The sequence below is a fragment of the Protobothrops mucrosquamatus genome, unplaced genomic scaffold (genome assembly GCF_001527695.2).
Source record: "Protobothrops mucrosquamatus isolate PMUCROS unplaced genomic scaffold, P.Mucros_1.0 scaffold607, whole genome shotgun sequence".
Classification (NCBI taxonomy): domain Eukaryota; kingdom Metazoa; phylum Chordata; class Lepidosauria; order Squamata; family Viperidae; genus Protobothrops; species Protobothrops mucrosquamatus.
The window spans coordinates 147,714-175,012 of NW_015386905.1; the positions used below are offsets into that span (position 1 = coordinate 147,714).

The 27,299-nt window shown below is 40.2% G+C and overlaps 4 protein-coding genes and 2 non-coding genes across 7 annotated transcripts in view; 1 reads left to right on the forward strand and 5 right to left on the reverse strand.

Moving 5' to 3' along the window:
• The window catches only part of AP2B1 (adaptor related protein complex 2 subunit beta 1), a 64,123-nt gene extending 58,336 nt beyond the window's left edge, over positions 1-5,787 (reverse strand). For both annotated transcript variants that reach the window (XM_015817605.1, XM_015817606.1), the window contains exons 1-3: positions 5,737-5,787; positions 2,732-2,837; positions 1,951-2,086 (exon numbers count right to left, since the gene is read on the reverse strand). In XM_015817605.1, coding sequence (XP_015673091.1) covers positions 1,951-2,086; positions 2,732-2,837; positions 5,737-5,773 — 279 coding nt within the window. In that variant the 5' untranslated portion in view covers positions 5,774-5,787. The remainder of the gene's footprint in view (positions 1-1,950; positions 2,087-2,731; positions 2,838-5,736) is intronic.
• A 3,358-nt stretch (positions 5,788-9,145) lies between these two features.
• On the reverse strand, positions 9,146-9,242 carry LOC114922675. Its single transcript, XR_003810457.1, has one exon. It is a non-coding gene; the product is annotated as a Z30 small nucleolar RNA (small nucleolar RNA).
• A 3,035-nt stretch (positions 9,243-12,277) lies between these two features.
• On the forward strand, positions 12,278-17,280 carry PEX12 (peroxisomal biogenesis factor 12). The gene is made up of 4 exons (XM_015817608.1): positions 12,278-12,317; positions 14,110-14,243; positions 14,979-15,535; positions 16,590-17,280. Exons 2-4 carry the CDS (start codon positions 14,118-14,120, stop codon positions 16,987-16,989), a joined length of 1,083 nt encoding a protein of 360 aa, XP_015673094.1. The 5' UTR covers positions 12,278-12,317; positions 14,110-14,117; the 3' UTR covers positions 16,990-17,280.
• Positions 17,281-18,314: 1,034 nt separating this feature from the next.
• On the reverse strand, positions 18,315-20,724 carry LOC107288936 (general transcription factor II-I repeat domain-containing protein 2-like). Its single transcript, XM_015817607.1, has one exon. The coding sequence runs from the start codon at positions 20,407-20,409 to the stop codon at positions 18,568-18,570; it is 1,842 nt and encodes a 613-aa protein (XP_015673093.1). The 5' UTR covers positions 20,410-20,724; the 3' UTR covers positions 18,315-18,567.
• A 1,797-nt stretch (positions 20,725-22,521) lies between these two features.
• LOC114922676 lies at positions 22,522-22,618 on the reverse strand. The gene has a single exon (XR_003810458.1). It is a non-coding gene; the product is annotated as a Z30 small nucleolar RNA (small nucleolar RNA).
• Positions 22,619-25,633: 3,015 nt separating this feature from the next.
• UNC45B (unc-45 myosin chaperone B) overlaps positions 25,634-27,299 on the reverse strand; it is a 26,306-nt gene continuing 24,640 nt past the window's right edge. Inside the window, exon 20 of the mRNA XM_015817610.1 lies at positions 25,634-26,000. Within this exon, the coding sequence (XP_015673096.1) occupies positions 25,737-26,000 (264 nt within the window). The 3' untranslated portion in view covers positions 25,634-25,736. The remainder of the gene's footprint in view (positions 26,001-27,299) is intronic.

Below are 27,299 nucleotides of genomic sequence, written 5' to 3' on the forward strand. Positions count from 1 at the left end.
AGATCTCTGGAACATTGTGCACATATCTTATTAATAGCAGCAGTTCCAAAAGAGCACTTGTCCTATCTGCCTCTAAAGTGTCTATGAGTTCCTACTTACCCAACTTACTGTGACATTACAAAAGGACCAGACAAATGTTACTACTTTGCAGGGAAAGGATAACCATTAATGCAAATAAGAGGAAAGTTGAAGGAGAACTCTACACACCTATGTTCTGGGGTACGTCAGGGAGAGAAGAAAAATTATTTTGACCAGGAGCAAGGACTGAATTAGATATATTAATCAGAAATGCATTCAGCCCTTGAACAGAATCCTTAGATTTTGTGATTATTTTTAAGTTTTCTAGTTCCTGAAAAAAATAACAGATTTCCAAATGGAACAGAGTCCCTTTTGCTCAAAAGTGTTTTTTTTCCCCACCCCATGTCTGACAGTAAAGAAAGGAATCTCTCAATGTAATTTCTGCTGTCAAGTAAAATTACATCAGCAGCTGGGAAATCAATGGCTTGACAATTAACAACACTGGGTTCAATCAGTATCAGACAGAAAATAAGCTGAGAAAGTCAGCTAGGACAGAGCAACACCATTGCAAGATTGCAGCTTGGAAGCTTGTGGGGGGGGGGGGAAGGAGAAGGAAAGGAGGTAAGAAGTAAAAATGTAATGAGTTAGAACAGTGTTTCTCAACCTTGACAATTTTAAGGCATGTGGACTTCAACTCCCAGAATTCCACAGCCAGCAATGCTGGGAGTTGAAGTCCACATGCCTTAAAATTGTCAAGGTTGAGAAACACTGAGTTAGAATGTTGTGCAAATCCCTTCACATACACACAGATTCCCAGCCAAATGATTTACTTAAAACTGAGCTTGGAGCCTGCGTGAGCCGAGCCACTGTAGTACCAATCAAAAGTGTTATATTTCAACCATAAGACTTGGATTCAAATCTTTACAGAGCATACTAGGTTTTTTTTCAAACTGATTATTTTGAAACTTGATATGTTTATATATTACATTAAACCTGGTTTGCTCAACTGTTTGCTGAATAAGTTATCATTGTGTGGGCTCATACAACACATTAAGGAAGGAATGGGTAACTCTTATGTTTTTTTTTTCCGCTAGAGGCCACACTTGTTTTAAAGACTTCTAAGAGCAATAGAGGAGATAGCAGGGATATCTTAGAGAAAGCAGGTGTCCCATTATTGGCCCATATTTTGGGATGAAGTCAAAAAGTGTGTTAAATTTAGTAGAAACATAATGTGCTTTTTTGCTTATTTCAATAATGAAAGCCTTCAACATTTAAAGTTGAGTTGTGGCATTTTGCCACTGAAAGTAGGCAGTGTGATTTACCCAAATTATGTTCACCACCATAAGCCAAATGATGATGGTTTAGCACAATATGTAAACTTAGTCATTCACTTTTTCTGCCTTACTTGATTTGTATTCTAATTTAAAAAAAAAAAAATCATACTGAAAGCCAGTTTGGAGTATTGGTTAAGGTCTGGCCTGGAAACCAGGAGGCTGAGAGTTCTAGTCCCATCTTAGGCATGAAAGCCAGCTGGGTGACTTTGGGCCAGTCACTCTCCCTCAGCCCAGTCTGCCTCACAGAGTTGTTGTTGTGGGGGAAATAGGAGTATTAAATATGTTCCCCGCCTTGAGTTCTTTATAAAAAAGGGGTAATAAATAAATAAATAAATAAAGTATGACTCTAAACTTCTTCAAAGTAGGCAAAAATGAAAATGAGGGGTTATTTTGGGTAAAAAATATTGTATATCTACATAAGAAGAGTCTTTATTGAGGTTCCTGCATATATCTGTCATCACACTGTCCGTATACTTTTTTTACTACCCAGCTCCTATGGCTCTGGGTGATTTACAGTGTTAATATATGCAGAAATTTCCCACCAAATTATTATTTTGCTATTGAAATAAAGCAAAGACGCATAAATATTGCAACTTACTTTCACAAAACTGTTCACAGCCATGATGGCCATATCTGGCTGACTTTTGGCATAGTTCATCAAGTAGAGATACACCAGCTTCTTTAGCTCCAAGTTATCTGTCTGCATGCAATTCACTACATCAGGGAAAAGGGAACTGGACAAGAAGGACAGCCAAGTTAAAGCAGTAATTTCTAGACTGGTGGCAGTGATTAATATGCTGAAGTTAACTAGAGAGATCCAAATTTAAGACCCCATTTTGTTAAAGAAGTCCTGGTGACTTTGGGTTTAAGACTTTCTCAGCCCAACCTAATGCACAGTATTACTGTAGAGCGGTGTTCCTCAACAAAAAGCAACTTTAAATTATGTGGACTTCACCTCCCAGAATTCCCTAGCTGCATGGCTGGCTGAGGAATTCTGGGAGGTGAAGTCCACATAATTTAAAGATGCTGAGTTTGAGGAACACTGCTATAGAGATAAAATAAGGGGAAATTGCCCATCTATACTGAATCTCACTAAGAAAACTCATCATTATCTGACAGCATCTAAGTTTTCAGATAAAATCATATTTCATTTGCAGAACACATACTGTATTATAGGCCTTAGAATCTAAAGCAACATTTTGGGGGTCGCATTTGGTCTTTGTAGGTGGCCCGTGGCATGCCATTTAATCACTGGGCAAAGCAAACACAAAGACATTTCCTAGGCCTTTATTCATTTTTCCCCTTCTGCCTCATTAAAACTTACACTTGGGTGGAGAAGTGGGAAAAACAGCAAAAAAGAGCCATTAGAGAGATGTTACCTGACATCCTTCCCCACCGTCATGGCCGCAATGACTTTTTTCACTGCTTCCTTCCTCTTCTCTTTTTTTTCATTGTTGAGTTCAGCTTTCAGTTCAAAAATTTCCCCTGCAGACAAACATACGAGGACCACAGTCAAAAAAAGTTCAGCAAGAGCAATTTAATCCACCCCCTCCAACTAAGAATTCTGTTTTCATCAGTGGATAACAGAGGCATCCAGGAAAACCTTGCCCTTAGAATCTGGAGCTCTGTCTGATGTGGTCCCCAGAACCTGCTGAGACCCAAATATTTAATTATTATGACAGATACAGGCAGTTCCTATTCAGCAACCACAACTTGAATCGACCGGTTGGTTGTTGTCGCCAAATGAAAACATCAAGATTTTAATGCTTTTCCTTCAGTTTGCCTGTGCTTTACAGCCTTGCAAGGATTGTAAATGGAAGGATTAGTCATGAAGTTATTTTTCATCACCGTTATAAATGTAAAGTCACTAAATGAATCAATCACTACAGAAGGACTACCTCTATAGCAAATGCATTGCTTTTAAAGTGAACTAAGTTACCTTAACCATAGGCTGCAAGAATGACCTTCACACGCTAATTGCATAGTGTGAAGGAGCCCTTTCTCTTCAGCCTTATGGTTACAGGTTAACAACAAGTTAACTGCTGTTAAAAGAATGAATTCCTCCTTGCCAGGAACAGAGGGTGGGGGAAAAGCCCAAGAAGCACAGGGCCCAGTTTCTTTCAGAAGCTGCTTGGTGCAATCATTCCAGTGTCTCTTTGGGTAAATGGCTCCGCAATTAGGCACATTTGCCAGTCAGTCATTCTGTGAACATACAGGTCCCCCATGGCAGCAATTGTTTGTGAGAGTTCTCACTAAATGCTCTCACATTTTAAGTATATAGGACGGTGAAAAAGACAATGCCAAAAAATGGCACAACTTGAAAAATAGCAGCAGGGTTAAAGACATCAAGGGTTTTTAAGTATCATTGCTTTGGCAACCTAGAGACAGCACCTACAATTTTGCACTTAAGTATTTGCTCATTTTAAAAATATCTTTGCCACTGCATGCTATCAGAACTCAGTGGGTGCTACGCAAACTTCTGATACCGTTTGAGAGCAAAGATAAGCCAAAATTCAGAATATCTGAAAGGGGAGCAAATCCTTTTTCACAGAACAGGCTGTTCCAGGAGTGGTTCGGAGGCCATCTGTAGTGTTTTGACTGTCTGCAATAGTCTGATTTGGGAACACAACATTTATTTTCTGATTTGATTAATTTCACACATCTTTGCCACAAACCTGTATTCAGTTTGAACCGGAGAGGAGAAAACACGAATGTCAAAGGAGCTTCTGACATATTGGTAACCTACACAAGTATCTCATATTATCTCACTTCTCAAAAACTGTAGAGACCAACTGATTTGAATGTAAACACACACAAACTGGACTGAAGCATGCAGTGTTTCTCAATTTAGGGACGTAAGGTGTGTGGATTTCAATTCCTGAAATCTGGGAGCTAAAATCCACATATCTTAATGTCACTGAAGGTGAAAGCAAGGATGATTTCTGCACATATTTTTGGAGGATACTTTATTACAACGGGCATTGTTGAATTATTGTAGCATTTATAAATTATGAAATTAGACACCCTTTTAAGCAAAAGGGCAGAATTAGTAATGGCCCTGCAAATCAGGAGAGCAGAAGAGGGTGGGGGAAAGGGAGGAATCATTCGCTTATTTAATGATTGCATGGCTCCCAGGAGTTGGCAGCTATGAAGATCAATAGTTCAGCTGGAAGCCAAGAATCTCATTACTTAAGAGGGGGGGAGAAAGAGAAGTGGCAATGCAAGAATAGGCAGGGTCTGCAAACCTTTGATAATCAAGGATGATCAGAACAGCAGGTGTATAAATGGTCTTATCCAATCTCAGAACCTCAGCAGGAGATCTACTTGCTGAGGGGCAAGATGTAATCCCAACCTCAGTTAAGTCAAAAAGTCCCTTAAAGATAATACACAGCCTACCATATTAATTGCCAGAAGAGCTCCATATGTAGCGGGCATCAAAAATCTGCCCTTTTTTTTGTAACAAGAAAATTCAGCAGAGCCTTTTCCCATTACTTTGAAGTTGAAAAACTTAAATTCAGACTTATTTTTTAAAAGAAAACCCCAACCAGCCCGCAAAAATAAAAAGTGAGAAAAGAAAAATCCCAGCCCAACCACATACAATAGGATTAAACCTATTTTGTATCTCCATTTCAACTGATGGATGGGCTTTGGTTCTATGGTTTTACGGTTATGGGATTTTACTGTTGTTGTGAGCTGCCCAATCCTGTGTTTTAGATAGGCAGCCATATAAATCTTATATGTAAATGGCTTTGATGTTGACTTTGCATATTTTAAGAGTCCAGTTGCCATGATTTGTAAATTATATGTCAACATGTTGTATGAACTCAACCAATCCTTATTCCAAAATATTTGGTTCAATAAAAGCATAGCTTGATTGTGTTACTGCCGACACATCAAAGAGTCTGGCTGGAAGATCTAAGATCCATGTAGTATTGTTTCTTCCGGTTACAGTCTATGCCAGATTAATTTTCTTTCCACTGTTCTTGAGGTTGCATTGAGGTTAGTAGCTCAAAAACTATGAGTGTGGGAAATAGCTGAAATTGTGGAAATAACTTTTCATTGTATTTCAACTGATTAAAAACCAACTACCCTTCTTTCAAGAAATCCTCATGGCTAAGCTTAATTTGATTGGCTTGGCTAGACTGTTAGATGAACTATGCCATCACATCTTATTAATAAAGCCATTTAAAAAAAGGCTTAGTAACATGTGTGAACCAACCCAGTCTCTTCATCCATTTGATCTACAGTAGAGATTAAGAATGCTTTTATCTTAATTCTCATATCAGCTTGCCCCCTCATGTATCCCAGCAAGAGGTACTGGGAGGCAGACTGTATCCACTGTAGAGAGTTAAAAGGCAACATCACATTGCAGATGAACTCTAACCTTTTTTATTGGTGGTGAAGTATTTAGAGTCTGTCATGATTTCGGATTCCTATTGCACCTAGGGGGGAAAAAAACCACTCAGTTTAAGAAATCTGCACCTCTTTTCATAGCAAATGCATTTGTGACTGCTTCAAAACAGAGTTTTGTTTTCTGCTTGAAACTGTAAATCTATTAGTTCCAATGTACCACAGAATAGTAAATACAATATATTTAAAAACCCAACTTTTTAAAATAACCTTCTATATGACAATCATGCCAAAGAAAATTAACAGATCAAATAATACGAATAATTAACTTTATAGTTTTTATTGTAAAGCTTCACGCTGAGTTAAACTAATGACCCTTCCTAAAATCTGATGGTCAAATGTTACAAATTGAGAGATGATAATTTTTATGGCAATAAAAGGTCTTCAGTGTCCTGCTACATTTTATCTATAATATTAGGTAATTATTAATATCAGTATGTACCAGGAAAAACAATGTAAAAAGAGAAAAATTAGTCTCTAAAGATATGAAGCAGTTTTTATGCTCAGAATTATATATAAAAATACATTTCACTTCTTTAAGTACAGATGCTGATAAAGTCAAACCTGTCTCAAGTAATTGAGGTGCCAATACATACAAAGAGTCACATACTAGATTCAGTTTTTGTCTCTGGTCAGTTGTCATATGATCTGTTGTTGGACGCTATTATCATCAGTCAGTTGCCATGTGAAATCACACTCTAGTTGGCCTCTAGCTTGCTAGTGCCACTCATCCCTGCAGGCAGATTGGCCTGTTTGATCAGCCAACCCCAGGCAACTGATGGACCCAGTTGATTTCTGGAAGAAGCTTGGGGTTTTCCCCGAGAATCGGCTGGGTAGCACATCTGAGGCCTTGGTTGCAACCTGGAATTGGCAGTTAACTGAGGCTTTTGCCTGGATTATTCCTATGAAGCCTCTCTGTGCACTGATTCTGAAGTGCATCTCAATTCTCTGAGTCGCTCCGAGAGATGAAGTGCAAGAAGACAAAGAATACCTCAAGCAAGAAAGGCTTGGAACATCTCCAGGACCATAGCAAAGGGTATTCATGCTATCTGGTGGATAAAAATTTCTTGGATTTGCACTTTTTCTGGGCAGGACCAAGTGAGCATCACTGCATTTTGAACCAGCTGTAGCTCCTGGATGGTCTTCAACAATAGCCCAATATTCAATTGTGAAGTGACTAAAGCATGGGTGGCCTCTGAGTTGTCAAGGAAAGGGTGCAACTGGAGCACAAGGTGACTCTGTGAAAAGGCCCTCTCGGTTATAACTACCACCTGTTCTAGGCACAGTATAGTAGCTGCAAGTTTAGGAAGACCCCCATCAGTTTTGAATGAAAAAGTGCAACGTATCAATGTTTTGTCTGTTCCAACAGAATAGCTCCTCCAAAGGGAATACATATGTAGGATATAGTACCTTTTGCCCATGTGTTATTGCTGCTTTATGAGCTGCACTGGTCACCAATAAAGCCCTTTATGGAATAGGGACTGGTTATTTAAGGGACCGCCTTTCTCCAATTATTTCTGCCAATCTGGTATGATCGAGCAAAGTGGATCCCTTCAATTAAACACTGTCATCTAACGGGACCGAGGAAACATGCCATCTCTGTTCGATCCCTGCTCTCTGGAACATCCTGAGGTCAGAATGTTCGTGGAAGCCCTGTCAATTTATTTCCCTGAATTTTGTTTATGTAATTTTATCTGGGTATCCTATTTCTTTTAAATTATGTATTCTTTAAAATATGGTAAGCATCTTTTTTGGAGTCAGAAAGCTTTGAAATCCAATCAATAAATAATGACAATCATAAAAAGAGTTTTTCCTCTAAAGCTAAAGACCACCCATCCTCGATCTAATTCAAGAAGCCAGGAAGGAATAAATGAACACACAGAAGATGCTTCTTTCAGCTAAGCAGCACTCGTGACTGAAGGCTGTTTCATCACAGCAGCCCCTGCCTCCCCCCCCCCGCCACTACACAACCTCAGAGGGAAGAAGACACAAACTATATTGTTTCCAATCTGAGAACCATCTCTCCCTAACAGCTTTAAGAGTACTTCATGGGTGCCAGCAAGAGCCAGCATTTCAAAGCAATGTGTCTTTCTTTGCACAGGAAACTGGCAGAGCAGACCACCCTCATATTGTGGCAGAGAATTAACCCCTACTTAATGACAGGGCAGAAACATATTTGTGCCTGAGTGGTGGAGGGGAGAACATATTAAACTCTATCAGATTAAAGGAAGGGCAAACCTATCCTATTCAGTTCATAGGAATTAAATTTGATACTGGCTTACAGGAATCAAAAACTATCTCTATGGCTAACCTTAGTGCTGGGAGCCAAAATGGTATTGTCTTCCCTTCCAGCATCCTCAAGCATAATTGTACTTACATTGGAACAAAATCTCAATCTGTTATCCACATATCCAGTTTTATACAGGTCTTGTTTTAAAGTAGCATTATTTTCTATTTCTTTTACTTTGAAAAAGATGTATTTATTAAATTAATTCATATAACCACTTAATTGACGTGTGATTTGGGGTGGTGTACACACACAAAAATATTAAAAATCATATAATGTTGCACCCAGGGCAACTTTACACTACCAAAAACAGTCCAAGAATAATCAAGTTGGATACAAATTAGTTCACTCGGTAACAGGGGAAAAAACAGGTCTTAAGAGACTTCTAAATAGGGTGATCCAAATCTCTCTGGTCCATAGGGCAGGTCTGGGTCCTATCATCTGCTTGAGTGATGAGACTAAGAGAATGTCCACCCTATCAGATCGTATTGGAGAACAGAAGTTATCAAAAACAGCTTGTGCTGCAAATAACCAGGCCCTATGCTACAAAGTTTTAATTAACTGGGTCTTAGGTTTTCAAGATTCAACTGTTTATTATTCCCTGTGAAAGACATATCATTTTTTCTAGAGGAAAAAAAATGTCTAAATTTTGCATTTATCCTAATGCTCCTTTTCTACAATGAGAAGAAATACACATATTTCTCTGGTGGGAAAATGGCTTTGCTGTGAGAAAGAGCTGGCTTCCTTTGCATTTTTAATTCCATCTGATTCTTCCTCTAGGATTTTTCTTTAACATGTCACTTGTCAACCCTGCAATTGGAAGTAAGTGGTGCTCTCCATTCTAAAAATTGTAGCAATTTTTCTATTTCTGCTTCCCAGAGAAAGTGGGAAGAATAACTCAGTTTTCATCCACTAATCACTGAAAAAAAAAGAATCTTCACACATGCAACGGTCTACTTAAACCACTTTAAATGCGATAGATTCAACTCCTCCATCCCATGAAATCTATTTCTGCCCCAAACATGTTCAGCAATAGGCCGCAGATCCAGAGACAAATGCAAACAGAGAATTCCCAGGGGAACCAGACTGCCAAAACCTGCTCAGAGAGAAGATTACGTGATCACGCCCTGGTCAGAATCAAAACCAAAGTTCTGACAATACCAGTTCAGACTATACTTCACTCATCATTGCATTTAGCACATCTTGCAGGGACCTCTTTGTCAGGCCACGTCCTTCAATACTCTCTCTGCAAAGAACCAAATGCCTCCACCAAGCTTTTAGTACATTCTTCTCTTCTGCGCAATCTGACTGTGACCAGAGTGCTGTAACTCATGGTTAACTAACTATGATTTTTTTGGGGGGGGGGAGCCCTCAATTTTCAGGATTGGAATTCCACAAGAAACAAACTAACCAGATAGATTAGTTCATACACAGTAGGAAAAATGTGGCTAACCAGATTTCAATTTAGTGTGTTGTGTGAACCAAGACTAACACAAGGCTCCTCTTTGCCTGTTTAGATCAGAAACATTTCCTATCTTGAATTTAAAATATTCCAGGGCATGCTGATAGCACAGATGCTGCATGGGGCTGAAATCTGGAGATGGGGTAAGGAGATTATTTTTCAACTGGAGGCAGGCTAAAACATCTTAATAAGGAATATCTTGGGGCTCCCCAACTCACCTCCATAGCTAATCTAGAATGGATGTTTCCTTTGCTGTCAGAATGCATCATGCATTGCTGGGCACTATAAGAAACCAGAAAGTCTTCAACAATCTACCTTGCCAAACTTTGCTTTCTCTATCAATGGACTGCACTTTTGTCACCGATCCTAATTCAACTCTTAGAAAACAGAAAATATTAGATTTTTTAAAATGTTTGGTGTAGGGTGCTGGCCTAGAAACCAGAGACTGTGTGAGTTCTAGTCCCACCTTATGCATGAAAGTCAGTTGGGTGACTTTGGGCCAGTCACTCTCTCTCAGCCCAACTCACCTCACAGGGTTGTTTTGTGGGGAAAAGAGGAGGGGGGAAGGAGTATTAGACATATATGTATGCCACCTTTATTTACTTATAAAATGACCTTTAGTTCTGCCACATTCAGTTACTTATAAAGCAATAAAAGCAGGATAAAAATATAATAAATAAACATGCTACTACAGCACAGATTTTAATCACTATAAAAACACAGAAGCCTCTCCTAGTACCTGGTACCTAGTACCAGACTATGCCTTCAGATATCTTGAGGAGAGATTTTGTAAACACTTTGTTGAACAGTGACTCTGTCCCCTTGGTGCCTAAGTGAAGGGTATTATTTTACTTTGTCTTCCATTGCCCCATTTACAATGAAATTTTGACAACATTATTAATGGTAAACGAATTGAAGAGCCTGGACTCAAATGGCTAAATTGCAGATATGTTTAACTTTAGTAGCCAGATTGCTACTTTTGCTCTGTTGTCATTTAAATTCAAGTTCTTAATCACAACCCTGGTTGTATCTTGTTTTGGCCTCTTTGTATCTAACATTCTTTATTTTATTATATTGTATTTTATTCCATGTTACAATGTTATGACCTATAGTTACAACAAGAAATCTTACTCATTTTACTTGAACCATGAACTACTAGGAAATTCCACCAGATATCTGAGATCCTGGCTTGATACCATTTTTCATCTGCAACAATAACGCCTGCCAGCTCTGCTCTATCAAATTCTTTAATAAGATATCACTTTACATAGACAGCCAATGTAAAACATTCTCAACACCTTGGGGATAGTTACACTCTCTCCGTCCAACCTGCCTCACAGGTCTCTTATTCTAGGGAAAAATAGGGGGAGGGGGTACTATATACCTGCCTCAAACTCCTGTATGAATTGTAACTCTAATAAATACAAAATGTTCATTTTGTTCTATTACTGGTTTACTTTATAAGTGGTGACTGACTATATCCACCCTATTAAACTGGCTCACTGTGAAGACAACTCTTAACTTTTTTTGCACAGAACCTCAAGATCTCCATCCCAAGGACAGCAAATTCCTTTTTCCAGCTACTCCCATCTATGTTTTCTAACAGAGACTTTCTCCTCCCTCCCCAACCAGAGAAATATCTTGTAAAAGTGTGATTTTTGCACACTCTCACCCCACAACCCCTTCCTGTTCCTAAAATTCCCTCCTACTCCTCCACCTGACCCCAAATTCTTAAAAGATATTTATAGAAAGAACTCCAGCCTCTCTCTCTCCCTCCCCATACCTGTCATCTAACCAGTCCAAAACTTTCTCCTCCAGTATTTTTGCTCACTTTCCTCATTTTCCCCAACGCTTCCATTGCAAACTGTAAATTCCTCGATGGCAGGGGACTTGCCCACCTTGTGGTTAGGGTTGCCAGGTCTGCTTCCAAAAAATAGCGGACAAGCTGGGGGGTGGGTTAAGTAGTAAAAAAAAGTAGACTGTACAGCTTTAGATTACGTACCATTTCATCATAAAGCTTTTGAATAAAAAAAATGTCCACTATTTTGTGAAAAAAAATAGTGAACATAATGTGAAAAAAGTGGACTGTCCACTCAAATAGTGGACACCTGGCAACCCTACGTTGTGGTCTTTAGATTTTTGCTTATAAAATAGGAGCTATTAAGGCCTGCAGATTAGGCGAGGGGCAACTATGACTATCTCCCCAAGATAGATAATTATTTCCCACCCCCCATCACCTTTCTACTTCCCTCCCCAAGCAACGATGTCACACTTTTCTTCCTGAGAACAGGAACCTGTAAGCTCCACCCGGGAAGGGAGCCATTCTGACTGGGGGAAAATTATGCTATTCACCTTTTCCCACCTACCCACCAAGGTACCCCCACTGGAATGCCAGGGGGAAAAACCCGACCCCCGCCCTCATACCAAGCCCTTGCCCTACCCAAGGGAGGAGCAATTCATCCTCCCCCCACCCCGCCAATTCCTCAATGGGCGGAACCACAGCCTAACCCCAACTAACCTACCACGAAGAGGGGAGTCTTCGAAAAGACTTGATACTGAAGAAAGGACGACAACGGAGGAGGAGGAAGAGGATGGAGCAGTAACAGCCAGAAGCAACCGTAAAACTGCCTCGCTTGGGAGGAGACCGGAAACCGGGCTGTCTGGGAAGACCAACCAACGATATGCGCCACGCCTTCCTGCTTAGATCGTCTGCAGCCACAGAGTTTCAGTGGCCTAGATGGGCACACCCATTTTCTTCCGGTAAAAACACTCCTATTCCTGTAACAGAGGAACGTCGCTCCATAAGGTTAGATGCGACTGGCTTGTAAACTACTTTTCATTTTTAGCTGTCCAGACCGAAGTTTTGAGCGTAGAGAGGGCTGCCTGGGGCATTTTTTTCAACATCAAGAGCGACTGTTCTCCCATGGGAGAGACCTCCCAACAGAACTACGCCTGTTTGCCCTCCTGTAACTCTATGGTACGGTAGAAACAAACTAAAGGAAAGTCTAGCCTAGCGCGGCCTGAATGTCTGCAGCGCTGAACGGCGAGCGGTAGCAGCACCACCGGGGAGGCGGCCGTACACGGAGGGCGGTTGAGGTGGGGGAAATCCTGACCTGTCCCTCTCCAGCCCATAGGGCGCAGAAGTGCAAGAGCATCCTTGTAATTTTCCCGCCTGCTTTTTCCTGCCAGAATGTGGGGTCTAGCCCTTGGCATGACCACAAAGCAATTTAATGGTCAGACCCATTCATGGCATCAGGCAGCTTCTCTTGTGGATCCATTTGGTCTTAAGAGTTGGTGCCGTTTGATTGCAGCGTCCTCGGGTTTTGCATCACCCTCGCCTAGTTCCCCAAGTTAATTTGTTTACCGGTAGTCCTCGATTTACAACAGCTCGTTTAGTGACTCTTCAGAGTTGCAACAGCACTGAAAAAAAGTGACCTATGACCATTTTCCACACTTATCATCATTGAAGCATCCCCTTGGTCACGTGATTTACATTCGGATGCTTGACAACGGACTCACATGACAGTTGCAGTGTCCCGGGGTCATGTGGTCACCTTTTGTGACCTTCTGACAAGCAAAGTCAATGGGGGAACCAGATTCACTTAACCACCGTGTTACTAATGTAACAACTGCAGTGATTCAGTTAACAAATGTGGCAGGAAAAGGTGTGAAATGAGCAAAACTCATTTAACAAATTTCTCACTTAACAACCTAAATTTGGGGCCCAGTTGTGGCCATAAGTGGAGGACTACCTGTATTTCAGCAAGGATTTGAATCCAGCTTTCTTTCTGACCATACCTGCGACACGTGGATCTATACCTTTCAGAGAGATGCAGCGGCCTTGAATTCCCTCAGATTTCTTGCAGGCTCTTTTCCTGGAGAGAAAGGCTTGGGTGGGGGACTGACAGGATGGAGCAAGGCTGTTGGTGAGGAAAACGTATGAAGCAGCAGGCAAGATTTGGAGTAAAATTCCATTTGGTGGAATGGTTAAGTTTCAAAGAAGCTAGAAACCAGGAGACTGGGAGCTCTAGGCCTCCCTAAGGCATAAAAGATGGCTGGGCAACTTTGGGCCATTCATTCTGCCTCAGCCCAACCTACTTCACACAACTGTTGTGGGGAAAATAGGAGGCAGAAGTATTAAATATGTTTGCCACCTTAAATTATATATTAAAAAGACAGAGAGAAAAAATCTGAAGAAAATTATAGATATAAGGTACATTTGTGCAAAGTACTCATGGTTAAACTTGGTTGACTCGATGTCACCTCGTTTGCATGGCAAGGTAGACTATGTGCTAATCATGGGGTTTGTGTTCACACAGCATATTAGGCTAAACTGTATATGATATGTGGCTTGGTGCATCCAGCAACTACGAAGAGCCATGCCGATCTTATATACATCTTCATCGTCCTTGAGGGAAATAGCTTACTGTATTAAATAACTTGCCATTTTTCAATCAAATTAGAAATGAAAAGATCAATAATTTAAATATATCCATATATCATTCTAGACAGAAAGTTTGAGGGCTTTTGTAATAATGTCTTCTAAAACCTAATTCTGTTTTGAATTATTTTGGAAAGTTTGTTTGTTTTTATTCCAGAAGAGACCATGGCAGAACATGGAGCTCATTTCACTGCCATCTACCCATATGTGGACAGGCCTTCTATATTTGAAGTTGTTGCCCAAGACAGTTTGATGACTGCTGTGAGACCAGCATTTCAGCATGTGATCAAGGTGAGAAGAATGGTTGGTGAGTATTGAGGGAAGGATAACCATTAGTTTTCTGTGCTTATCTAAGGTTGAATAATGGTCAGAATAATGAAGAAAAAATATGAAAGTATGGAAGGACCGGAAAAAAACTGCATGCATTTGTGATGTCCCATCTTTTTTACAGTTAGAAGATTTATTTCAGGTATCAAATACAGAAAGAAAATCCTGTCTCAAAGCTTGCAGTTAAACCAGGATAATTGGATCAGTGAGTTTCCACTAAGCTTAAAATGGAAGTCTAGATTATATAATCTGTAAATTAAAATTTGTGGCTTAGAATTTTTTTCATTTTTCTGCTGAAAATAATTAACAAAGCAAATTCAGTTTACACATTATCAATGTGGATTCCAATTTATAAATATGGCCATAAAACTTTCCAAAGATTATGAAATTTTGAATTTGAGAGAAGAGTAAATTATGAAATATTGTAATAGTATTACGTTATTACTGTATTTTAAATCTGTTTTTGTGTTTGTGTGTGTGCTAGCTATATCGTGTTTTTAGATCCTGGTCCTCATCCAGTAATGGAACACAACTTCTAAGGCCACATAGCCCTCATCTTGAAAAAGGCTGTGTTATTTTGGAACAATCTCAAAGCAAAAAATCCACAAAGTAGCCCAAACAAAATGTTTCAAACATCAATAAAAATGCCTCGGCACATTCAGGTTTATTACTCTTGTCCTTGATTGTCTTTTGTACTAGGTATTGGCTGAATCCAATCCTTCATATTATGGTTTCCTATGGCGCTGGTTTGACGAAATCTACACCATCCTGGATCTTCTACTCCAGCAGCATTACCTCTTCCGATGCAGTGCTTCTTTTTCTGAAAATTTCTATGGCTTGAAGAGAGTTGCACTGAAAAGCAAAAGGAATCAGCAGAGATCTTTGGCCACTGCTGGACTATCCCAAAAGCATCATTGGAAATCTCTCTGCTTGTTGGTCCTTGTTCCATACCTGAGAACTAAACTGGAAAAGTTGATCTCCCGTCTCCAGGAAGAGGATGATTATTCTATCCATCCTCCATCATCCTGCTGGAAACGATTTTATAAGGCCTTCCTGGCTGCCTACCCCTTTGTGAACATGGCTTGGGAGGGCTGGTTTCTGGTGCAGCAACTATGTTACATTCTGGGAAAGGCTCAACACCACTCCCCACTGCTGAAACTGGCTGGTGTGTATTTAGTCAGGCTGACAGCAGATGATTTGCGGGCTTTGGAAAATGTACATATAGCTGCTGGTGATGTTCTACAGTCATCAAACAGGTGAATAGAAATGAAAACCCTAAAACAGCCACTCCTTGCTGTTTTTGCTTCCTTCCTTCAATGGTTGGGTATATTTAAATATTTACAATGTTTGTATATCATCTAAAAACTAATACTCGCCAGGCAGTTAATGATAAAAAAAGTGTAGACCATAAAGATGAAAATTTAAGAAAAAGATCTTATGATTACTACACCTGGGAAAAATTAAGAAAGAAAAGCATCTTCCAACAAGCACCAGAAAGATTGAAATAGGTCAAGACTCTCTAAAATCTTTTATGCAGGCAGTCTTTGATTTACAACCATCATTGGGACCAAAATTTTCATCGCTAAGCAAGGTGGTTTTAAGTGAGTCACACCTGATATTATCTTTTTTGCCATGGTTGTTAAGCAAATCACTGCAGTTGTTGAGTGAATCATGTGGTTGTTAAGCAAATCCAGTTTTACCCATTAACTTTGCTTCCTGGCGATCACATGACCCTTGGAAACGGCAACCATTGTAAATACCTGCCGGTTGCCAAGTGCCCAAATTTTGATCATGTGACTCTGGATGCTGTATTAGTCATAAGCATAAGGACTGGTCATTCATATTTTTCAGTGCTGTTGTAACTTTGAACAGTTGCTAAATGAATGGCTATAAATCAAGGATTACATATAACTCATTTAGCAAGTACACCTGGAGAATAAAGTTATGGCTAAGATTTTTCCTATTTTTGAGGATCAGTTTCTCTAACAGTAATTTGAGAGCCATCTATTGAGTGGGAGTGCCAATTTTCTGCTTACAACTTTTTTATACTTTGTTTTTTCCCCTCAAACTAATCTTACAAAAATTTGGGTGTGTGTGTTATATCTCTAGTTGTTAAATGCCGGAAACCAGGTATTTGGATGAATAGCTAATCATAGTTGTATCTCAGGCATTTATGGCTTTTTTCTCTTAGAGAATTCAGATTGCCTTTTTACTGTAACCCTGGATTTGCATCTTAGTGTTTTCCACGTTTCTTAATAATAGCATGAATTCGGTTAATTTCTTTTTTTTATATCTTGCCCCTTTCTGCAGCATGAAAGAGCAAATGAAGTCCGCTGGGAAAAAAATCCTAGGGGCCCTGGCTTTCTCCCTGTCCACTGGCCTCTCTGTGGGCATCTTCTTCCTCCAGTTTTTGGAGTGGTGGTATTCAGCTGAGAATCAGGAGAACATCAAATCACTGACTGCTATGCCAGTCCCACCACCACCTGTGCACCTGGACTATGAGACTGACTCACCTCTTTTGCCAAAGCTCAAGACAATGTGTCCATTGTGTCGTAAAATTCGTGTCAACGATACAGCCCTCTCCACTTCTGGCTTTGTTTTCTGCTATCGCTGTGTCTACTCTTATGTGAAGCATCAGCAGCGGTGCCCCATCACTGGCTATGCCACTGAACTCCAGCACCTTGTCAAACTATACACACCTGAAAACTGAGAGGTCCATCCTTTGATCTTTATATAAAAACTGGAACGCTACATTGCAGAATCGGGTGCTTTTTTTCTGATTATACTAAGCATAGTTTTTTGGTAATAGAGGGGGGGTTAGCTTTTAAGCATGTGGTTACAGGTTATACTTACTGTCAACTGTTGTCTTTGAGCTATCTCACCTAATTGGTTTCCCCCCTAATATCTATTAAGTGAAAACAGATTAGCTGAGAAAGATTATTAGATAGAAAAAGGCCCAACCTGCTTCTTATCCGTACGACTTGAGGCACGTTTCTAGGGGTAAATAACTTTTCATAGAAACATTGGCTGGCCAGCTCAGAGCTGCAGACCAAATTGCAAACGGGGTCTAGAAAAAAAAATAGCTTTACTTTACATGTAAGCATAAAGTCATGCATTTAATAATGACTTTTATTACATCATAAATTATTACTACATTTGAATCAAGGCACTTCTAGGTTGAAAGGATTAGCCAGTGACATCACCGTTGCCCATGGGGGCGGCCAAGGAGGCTCCTTTCGTGTCCCCGGTATTTTCCCACCAAAGTGGTACCTATTTATCTACTTGTATTTGTCTGCTTTTGAACTGCTAGGGACAAATTGACGGGAGCTCATTCCATCAGGCAGCTGGCTCTTGGGTGTTGAACTGCTGAGCCATCGACCTCTCAACGGTCTTCTGACTCAGCCTTCTAATCACATGAACCAGTGTGGCCTCCGTAATAAATTGTATGTTGATAACTTTCAGCTGCACGCTGCTGTAAGTGATCATAAAAAGATAAAAAAGCTTCCGAGAGCAACCTGAGCAGCTAATCTTTAAACATGTTTTGGCAGCAGCAAGGTAGCAGTTGTCATCTATAAAGCGTTCACAGCAAGGGGCTGGGTTATTTACAAGACCTGGTCTTCCTTGTTTCCGTCCATCCCACCAGGTCCAACTGAAGGAGCACACTCGGGGTCCTCTAAATTGAAGAAGTGGGCCTACGTCCACTGCGACCTAGGAAGAGTGCCTTTTCTGCCATAGCACCTGCCCTCTGGAAAACCATATTCCTCAATATATTATATTAGCCCTGATGCTGCTGGTCTTTTGGAAAGCACTGAGACCTGGATGTTCTCCAGAATATTGGGGTTGGAAAGGGTAGCCTATGAAAGGAGATGAGATTGTATTGTTCAGAGTTTACTGGGTTTTTAGCAACCACTCTAGGTTCTTCATATTTTCTTGATAATTGTTTTGTGCATTGTTTTAATGTTAGCCACCCAAAATCACAGCTGCAAGCCATGTAAGTCAAATGATAACATTCCTCAAAATAGACGTACAAGAAACTGTTTAACAGAGATTGTATTTAAACATCATGATAAACATTGACATTTTATTACAAATGCTTTTATGTTGCTTCAACCAGTTTTTATTTTAAGAGGCTCTACGGGAAGAACAAGCCTAGATCATCCCAGGGATTGGGTTCTTCTAATTCTTCTGGAACAAGCACAAGATGATAAGCTTCTCTTTTGATTAAATGAAAGATAAGTTTAGTAAATAAACATAAACAAGATTACAAATCCAAATCCAACATACCACTTTAGGAACTCAACGGGATGTTTGAATTGTTAAATCCTGGGTCATTTGAGCCGGATGTTTGGCATCTTGTCTTGCCTGCAAGTTCATTCAGATTTGAGGTTAAATTCTGAGCTGTGGAAACTCTCAGGATAGAGTGGAGCTGTGCATCAGTGAGAACACTTCTGTGTACGCTTTGGTTCACCTTCATCACAGAGAAAAGGTGCTCACACAGGTATGTACTCCCAAACATGCAGAGCATTCGAGCAGCTTGTAGGTGAAGTTGGGGCATCGTTTCAGGAATGAACCTGGTGAACCGTGCGGGCCCTACAGAATCATACTTTGCTTTAAATGTGCTGCTACACTGAAGTTCTATCAGCTCCATCTGGATATTTATGGGTGCTTTTGCCACTTCAACTGCAAATGGATTACTGAGCAATCCAAAATTGAATTTCTGTTCTTCAAAGTCAACAAAGCGACGTGTAAACTCCATTTGAAGTGCATTCAGCTTATTAGCAAAATGAGCATCTAAGAACACAGCACTGGAGACCTGGCTTGTGATTGTTTGGCAACAGGGAAAGTGACTCAAGTTTCCATGCTGCATTTGAGTCTCCCACAGTCGCAGCTTAAATTGAAAGGCTTTCACTGCACCATACATGTCCATGATCACACGGTCCCGTCCCTGAAGCTGAAGGTTTAGTGCAGTGAGATGCTTGGTTATGTCGCACAGAAAAGCTAACTCGCATAGCCACTTTTCATCCCACAGTGCTGTACAACCTTTTCCTTTACTTTCCATGAACTGACAGATTTCCTTACGCAACTCAAAAAATCTACTGAGCATTTTTTCTTGATTTATCCACTGCATCTCTGTGTGATAGGGAAGATCACCAAGTTCAGAATGTATTTCCTCCAAAAAAGATTTGAATTGATAGTGATTTAAGCCTTTGGCTCTTATAAAGTTAACTGTCTGTGTTACAGTGCTCATTACATGTTCCATCTTCAGGGTTTTGCCGCACAGTGTTCCCAGGTGTATGATGCAGTGATAAGCTGTCAGCTCACCTGTGCAATTCTCGCTCTTCATCTTCTCTCGCATCCTTCCCACTAATCCACTCTTTTCCCCACACATTGAAGGTGCTCCATCTGTTGCCAGTCCTATAAGTTTGTCCCAGGGCAGTTTCATGTCATTTACACATTTAGATACTGCTTCAAATATGTCTTTTCCTGTGCTAGTGCCATGCATTGATATAATATCCAAAAGTTCCTCTGTAACGCATAACCTTGAGTCCACTCCACGGATGAAGATTGCCAGCTGTGCCGTGCCAGTGATGTCAGTGCTCTCAGCCACAGCAAGGGAATATGCAATGAAACTTTTTCCCTTTTCCATCAACTGTGCTTGTAAATCAGTGGCAAGCTCACCTATCCGATCAGCAACAGTATTTCTGTTTAGGCTTACATTCAAAAATGCTTGCTTTTGGTCTGGACACAAGACTTCGCACACTTTAATCATGCAGTGCTTCAAAAACTCCCCCTCTGTAAATGGCCGGGCTGATTTAGCTATCTCTTCTGCCACTATAAAACTAGCTTTCGCAGCAGCTTCACTTTGTGATTTTCTGAACATATGCTGCTGTGACATCAGTCTCACTTTAAACTCTTCCACCACCTTTAGCTTCTGCTGTATGTTCAGGTTTTTATAATTGTCCTGATGTTTCGTCTCATAGTGCCGTCTCATGTTATATTCTTTAAGTACGGCCACATTACCTCCGCAAACAAGGCACATGGCCTTATTTTCAATGTTAACAAACAGGTACTCTGCTTCCCACCTCTTTTGAAAGCACCTGTTTTCAAAGTCCACTTTCCGTTTGGCCATTTTGGGGGGTTTAAATATCAGTATAGGCACGCAGGTCTTCTTCACTGCAGATGTTGTATATATGGAGTATGAGACTGCACAGAAAGCTCAAAGTCCCAAGTGCTGCGTGAGGCGAGCAGTTGTGAGCGCTCTAGGTATCCACCCTGGAGGCTCAATAGGATGCCGTGAGTCCGGATCTTCTGGGGTATAAGAGGGTTGCGCTCTTCGCGGCACTCTTACGGTCCCAATAACCTAAGACCAGAGAGTCTGAACAGTAGAGAGACTGAGCCGCAGATCTCTCGCCCAGAGGGGCAGCAGCAATTTGAAGGAAGAAGAGGAGGGAAAGGCGGTGAGGCAGGGAGGGGTGAGAACTGAAGAAACACACGATCCGAACGCCTTCCGTCCTTTTTCTTTCCTTCCCTCTCCAGCCACTCGCTTTCAAGCAGAGGGCGCTTTAGCCATGCCTGCCTGTGATTACTGCTGCTGCACAGCTCCACGTGTTGGAGGCTTCCACTGCCTGTCCTCTGCTAGTGCTGCTGCCACTGACAACACACCTGAAGAAGTGAGGAAGTAACTATTCAATCACTCCTACTAGTTTGCTTGTGGGCTAGATCTAAACACATCACGGGCCGGATCTGGGCCTTGAGTTTGACATGTCTGACTTACAGTGTTTATATAACTGTTGTTCTTTGTATGCAAATTTTGCAACTCTGTGTCCTCTGCTACTTGAGTCCTTTTTAAATAGAATAGAGTGTTGCTAGGAAGAATTCTCTTCAGAATTATCTTGTACAAGCAGAAAATTCTTGTTACCGCCTCTGGTTATGTCAACAGTAAGCCATCACCTGTAGAAAACAAAATCCAGTTGTTACCATCTTTAGAGAATAAATCTTGGACATGACCATTTGGGCTTTCAGTCCAATCACCTGTGCAAGAATCCAAATCAAAGCATTGCCTCTACATCTAGTGAAGGTGAGTCAACCACCTCCTAATATGCTGCTTTTATTGTTAGACGATTTTTCAAACTAGCATCAGCAAAAGTTTATAACATAATGGAAACAGTGCCCAAATAATCACATCACAGAATCAGAGTTGGAATGGACCTGCATGGTCTTCCCTTCCAACATCCTCAAGCATAATTGTACTTACACTGGAACAAAATCTCAATCTGTTATCCACATATACAGTTTTAAAGTAGCATTATTTTCCATTTCTTTTACTTAGAAAAAGACGTATTTATTAAATCGATTCATATAACCACTCAACTGACATGTGACTTGGGGTGATGTACACACAAAAAAAATTAAAAATAATAAAATGTTGCCCCTAAGGCAACTTTACACTACCAAAAGCAATCCAAGAATAATCAAGTTGGATACAAATTAGTTCACCCAGTACCAGGGAAAAAAACAGGTCTTAAGAGATTCTAAATAGGGCAATCCAAATCTCTCTGGTCCACAGGGCAGGTCTGGTGACAGATAAGCTCATCTTTTGGGTCCTATTATCTGCTTGAGTGATGGGACTAAGAGAATGTCCGCCCTATCAGATCTTATTGGAGAACAGAAGTCATCAGAAACAGCTTGTGCTGCAAATAACCAGGCCCTATGCTACAAAGTTTTAATTAACTGGGTCTTAGGATTTCAAGATTCAACTGTTTATTTGCCATTCCCTGTGAAAGACATATCTAAACTTTGCATTTATCCTAATGCTCCTTTTCTACAATGAGAAGAAATACACATCTTTCTCTGGTGGGAAAATGGCTTTGCTGTGAGAAAGAGCTGGCTTCCTTTGCATTTTTAATTCCATCTGATTCTTCCTCTAGGATTTTTCTTTGACACGTCACTTGTCAACCCTGTAACTGGAAGAAAATGGTGCTCTCCATTCTAAAAATTGTAGCAATTTTTCTATTTCTGCTTCCCAGAGAAAGCGGGAAGAATAACTCAGTGTTCATCCACCAATCACTGAAAAAAAAGAATCTTCACACATGCAACGGTGTACTTAAACCACTTTAAATGCGATAGATTCAACTCCTCCATCCCATGAAATCTATTTCTGCCCCAAACATGTTCAGCAATAGGCCACAGATCCAGAGACAAATGCAAACAGAGAATTCCCAGGGGAACCAGACTGCCAAACCTGCTCAGAGAGAAGATTACATGATCACGCCCTGGTCAGAATCAAAACCAAAGTTCTGACAATACCAGTTCAGACTATACTTCACTCATCATTGCATTTAGCACACCTTGCAGGGACCTCTTTGTCAGGCCACGTCCTTCAATATAGCCATTCACTGCTGGCAATTATTTTTGCAATTCAATATCACAAAATATTTCTAGGAAAATGAAGATCAACGCTACCAATTTTAAATTTTTGGCATAAAAAGCCAGGGCATCACTAATTTCTTAAGCAGCCACTTTCATCCAGCTTTCTTTGTTCTTTAATGGTAAACAACCACTGGTCCACGCAACCTCTGGGACCCGCCTTCCGCTGTGCTTGTCACGTGTCTCTTATTTTGTGTTCCGCTAAACCAGCATTTCTCATTCTTGGCATTTAAGATGCGTGGACTTCAATTCCCAGATTTCTGGCTGGGGAATTCTGGGAGTCGAAGTCCACAAATCTTAAAAATTGCCAAGGTTGAAGAACACTCACGGTTTTCTTAACTATAGTTTTCTTGAAAATACTCTAAATGACTACGTTCAGTTTACCGCATAAGAAACTATAAAGCTTAAATATAAGCCAGATTCATATGCCTACCACGTATTCAGCAAGTCCCGCGTTGCTCCGACATTTTAAAGTCCCGTATCAAGGAAGGGAAGGACTTCTGCACGAAGCTGCTGGTCCCACCTACAGCAGTCTGGATCATACTTCCTGTTTCCGGTCACTCACAAGCTCTAATCCTTTTTAACTTCAACTCCCAACAATCATTGCGGCGAGGGAAATATCACATTTTCTCACGAGAGTTTTTATACCCGGATCAAGGATTCAATTTGGTGGGCGTGTGTTCTGTTTCAGCTGGTTTCCCCCTGCTAATAAATTCTGTAATCACCAAAATATCTTTGAAAGCATTCTGTTTGATATATTTGTGCAACGTTCATGTAACGGAGTGATTGTTTAATAAAAATTGGCAGAATCTGTCTGCATATTTATCTGCCAGCCGAACTAGGAATGTGAGATTGTTAGACTATTTGGCAAAACGAGCCTAGGTTTCTATAGCTTTTAACATATCTATTGCAATATTATTTAGTTTATTTATAAAGCCACATGCTACTAAGGCTTTAAAATCAATAAATTGGTGTTTTAAATTTAGTAAAATATTTAAAATATTTTTTTAAAAAAATCAGATAGCAAAGATGTTCTAAGGCAGGGGGGTCTTCAAACTTGGCCCTTTTATGACTTATGGACTTCAACTCCCAGAATTCCTCAGCCAGGCACGCTGGCTGAGGAATTCTGGGAGTTAAAGTCCACAAGTCATAAAAGGGCCAAGTTTGAAGACCCCTGTTCTAAGGCAAACGTTCAAAAAATCCAAAATGGAGAAAATAAAATGTTTTGCAGACCTGTGCAGCTGAGGAAAGATTTAAGCCAAACTTTTTTCATGAGAAATCTATCAGTCTTTAAGATACTGCAGGTGTTTTATGGGTGGGAAGGACACATTGATTTGTTGATAAATGAAGAATGACTAGGCTGGGGCTAAAACAGTAAAGAACACAACCTCTAAAAATATGGGGAGAGGATTTCCCTTACTTCATGTCCTACCAGTGGATTCCATGATCAATGCAGCAGAGGTCTAATATCATCATCACAATTTTTTCTCCTTAGCCAGAAATTTAGAGGAAAGGACAAACAGAGGAAAATGCCTTCCCCTTTATGTTTGATTGAATGTTATTTCAAGTGGGATGGGAAGGTTATTTCTTTTTTATTGTTTTTATATTGGATTTTTATCTTTGTAAGCTGTCCGAAGTCACTGAGTTCGGTGGCTACATAAACAGGTAGTCCTCGACTTACAACAGGTAGTCCTCGACTTACAGGTAGTCCTCGACTTACAACAGTTTGTTTAGTGACTGTTCAAAATTACAACAGCACTGAACAAAGTGACTTATGACTGTTTTTCACTTAACAACCGTTGCAGCTTCCCCATGGTCACATGATCAAAATTCAGACGCTTGGCAACTGACTCATATTTATGACGGTTATAGTCTCCTGGGGTCATGTGATTCCCTTTTGCAACCTTCTGTCAAGCAAAGTCAATGGGAAAGCCAGATTCATTTAACAACTTTGTTACTAGCTTAACAACTGCAGCGATTCACTTAACAACCGTGGTAAGAAAGGACGTCAAATGGGGCAAACCTCATTTAATAACTCTTGCTTAGCAAAAGAATCTTGGGCTCAATTGTGGTTGTAAGTTGAGGAGTTGTAACTGGAAGCCAATTTGTAAAAATGTAGGTCATCTGATCCACATTACCCAACTACAAACCTCGGATGCAACTGGCATCAAAAATAGTGTTTATTTTATTGAAGAAAACACCGAAAAGAGAAACACAGAAGAGGGTTAGGCTTAGGGGGAAAAAAAAAGATTGGATTGAGAGAGCAAAGGTCATCAAAGGAACAAAAGGTAAGCTTAATTAAAATGGAGAGAGCCTTATTGGAAAACTGGTTGTAAAAGGAACTGGTGAGGCTTTAAGCAGACATGAAATATAAATGACTACATTAATACAATCCTGATCCCAAGAGTTTGTGTGTCTGTGTGTGTGTATGTTTCCTGTGTCTTGGAAAAGTCTGTTCATTCTACTAGCCTTTTGAACCTTTCTGCTTGAGCACTCTTTCCCCCATCCCAATTTCCAGGAAGTTCTTCTCAGTTTTTCTCTTTTCTGGTTTTCCTCAAACAAAACACTGGGGGCTGCCACTCCCTATCATTTGTATTTTTTAAGAAGGCCCTGAGAACCTGTGAGAGGTTCAGGACATTATTAGAAATAAAGATAGTTACTTGAGATCAATATTTACTTTTTCACTGTAGATTCAGTCAGACCAGGAAGAGTGGTATCCACTAACTGGGATGTTACCAAGCACATTGCATATCTGACTGACATACCAGGTACTCTGATTTTAGGGGTTTCCTGTTGTCAAAGAATTTGGCTAGGCAGGCACTTCAAAGAATAATTTTCTTAGCCAGGACAAAATTTGGGGATCCCTAAGCAATTAATTAGAAATTATTTTGGCGATTATTTCTGAAGGCAAAAGCAGAATAAGTGAAACTTTGAAGACAATGCTTTAATTTTCTGATCATTTTCCCATACACATTCATTCAAATTTCTCCTTTATCTCTGATTTGTGTCATTTTATTTTTCCTTGCTTCTTCAAGGCTGAGCCAGGGGTTTGATCAACCCATAGTCCATGAACTTCACAAGGCATTGTCGAGCCACATTAATGTGTTGTCTTTTAGGATCATCCGCTTCTTTACCAATGATGGTCAGGATTTCCAACATCTCGCTCTCCACCAATTTCTTTGCCAATTCTTGGTCTGCGTGGATTAAATTGTAAACAATCACCACCCCACGGTGCTGGACCTCCTGCTTTTCGTGAAGGCAGAGTCTCTGCAAAATCTCCAGCCATTGGGTTGTCTAAACAAATCAGAGTTATTATTAGTCTGAAGAAATCAGAATGATTAGCACATACGCCATGCAGTTTTGTTCATGGGGCCCTATTACAAAAGTGGGAAAAGGATAATAATTTAGGATATTAGTCATATTAAAAAGATTGTGAGCATGGCAAACATTGCTTTTCAGAAAACTAAGTAAAATAGTATTGCAATAGCCACCAATGGAATTTTCTATAGTCATAATACATCCAAAATATTTGCTGAAAAAAAAACAAATAAAGTATGCAATTTTAATTAATTTTTTTTAATTGAAATGGATAGTGTCTGATTCTAAATATATTCAGGTCAGGGTAACTTCATGATGAATTATTGATTAATTACTATGACCTTATTCTCCATTTGTGGGAGAGAGAAAAAAGCTTTACTTACTAATTTTCTTTTTCTTTTTTAATTGGCCTTGTAATGCAGTTTTATCATTAAAAGGTAAAAAAATGAAAACCCCATCCCACCATCTTTTTGTGAGGAAATAGGAACTAATGAAGAATAGATTCATATCCCCATATAGAACAGAAATCCATAAGAGATAACAAGAGCCAGTCTGGTGTAGTTAAACCAGGAGACTGTGAATTCTAGTTCTACTTTAGGCATGGAAACCATCTGGGTAACTTTGAGCCCAACCCACTTGTTGTCGTGGGGAAAATAAGAAGTGTAATATATGTTTGCTGTCTTGAGTTACTTATAAAGTAATACAGATGGGACAAAAATCTAATAAATAAAATAAGGGATGAAATATTAATGTTGTAATATTCCTAAAAATTTTGATTCCTGGATTGCCTTGGGCTATTCCAGCAGAGTAATAGCATTTTAAGCAGGGGACAATTTGCAGATCTTGTGAGGTGATGGATAAGAGTGAAAAAATGGGAGAACAGCAGAATGATGCCTCCTCTCCTTCAGGGAGCATAGGTATTGTTAAGTCCGGAGAATAATGGCGCTTGAGACGAAGCATTTCTAACAAGTCTTTATTCTCTGCTTCCATTCTACGAACAACGACAAGCCCAGAGGCGCGCAAGCCTCTATATATACCCTCCGATCCCCGGGCAATTCCAACCAATCACAAGGCAATCCTTTCCCGCCTTGCGCATGCGCGCAAGGCCGGCGCCGCTCAGTCTGGTCCCGGGCAGCTTTTGCAAATGCCCGGGACTCTTGCAACTTCCCGCGCCTGCTTCTGCAGGCACGGGACACAACACCCCTCCCCCCTAGATAAAATAATGCTGCGCCCAACATGGACGCCACCTTTGGTAGAAGGGTGTGAAGGAGCCGC

Coding starts and splice junctions, on each gene's coding strand:
- PEX12 (XM_015817608.1), top strand. CDS start 14,118: ATGGCAGAACATGGAGCTCATTTCACTGCCATCTACCCATATGTGGAC. Junction 14,244..14,978: donor CATTTCAGCATGTGATCAAG/GTGAGAAGAATG, acceptor CTTTTGTACTAG/GTATTGGCTGAATCCAATCC. Junction 15,536..16,589: donor GTTCTACAGTCATCAAACAG/GTGAATAGAAAT, acceptor CCCTTTCTGCAG/CATGAAAGAGCAAATGAAGT.
- LOC107288936 (XM_015817607.1), bottom strand. CDS start 20,409: ATGGCCAAACGGAAAGTGGACTTTGAAAACAGGTGCTTTCAAAAGAGG.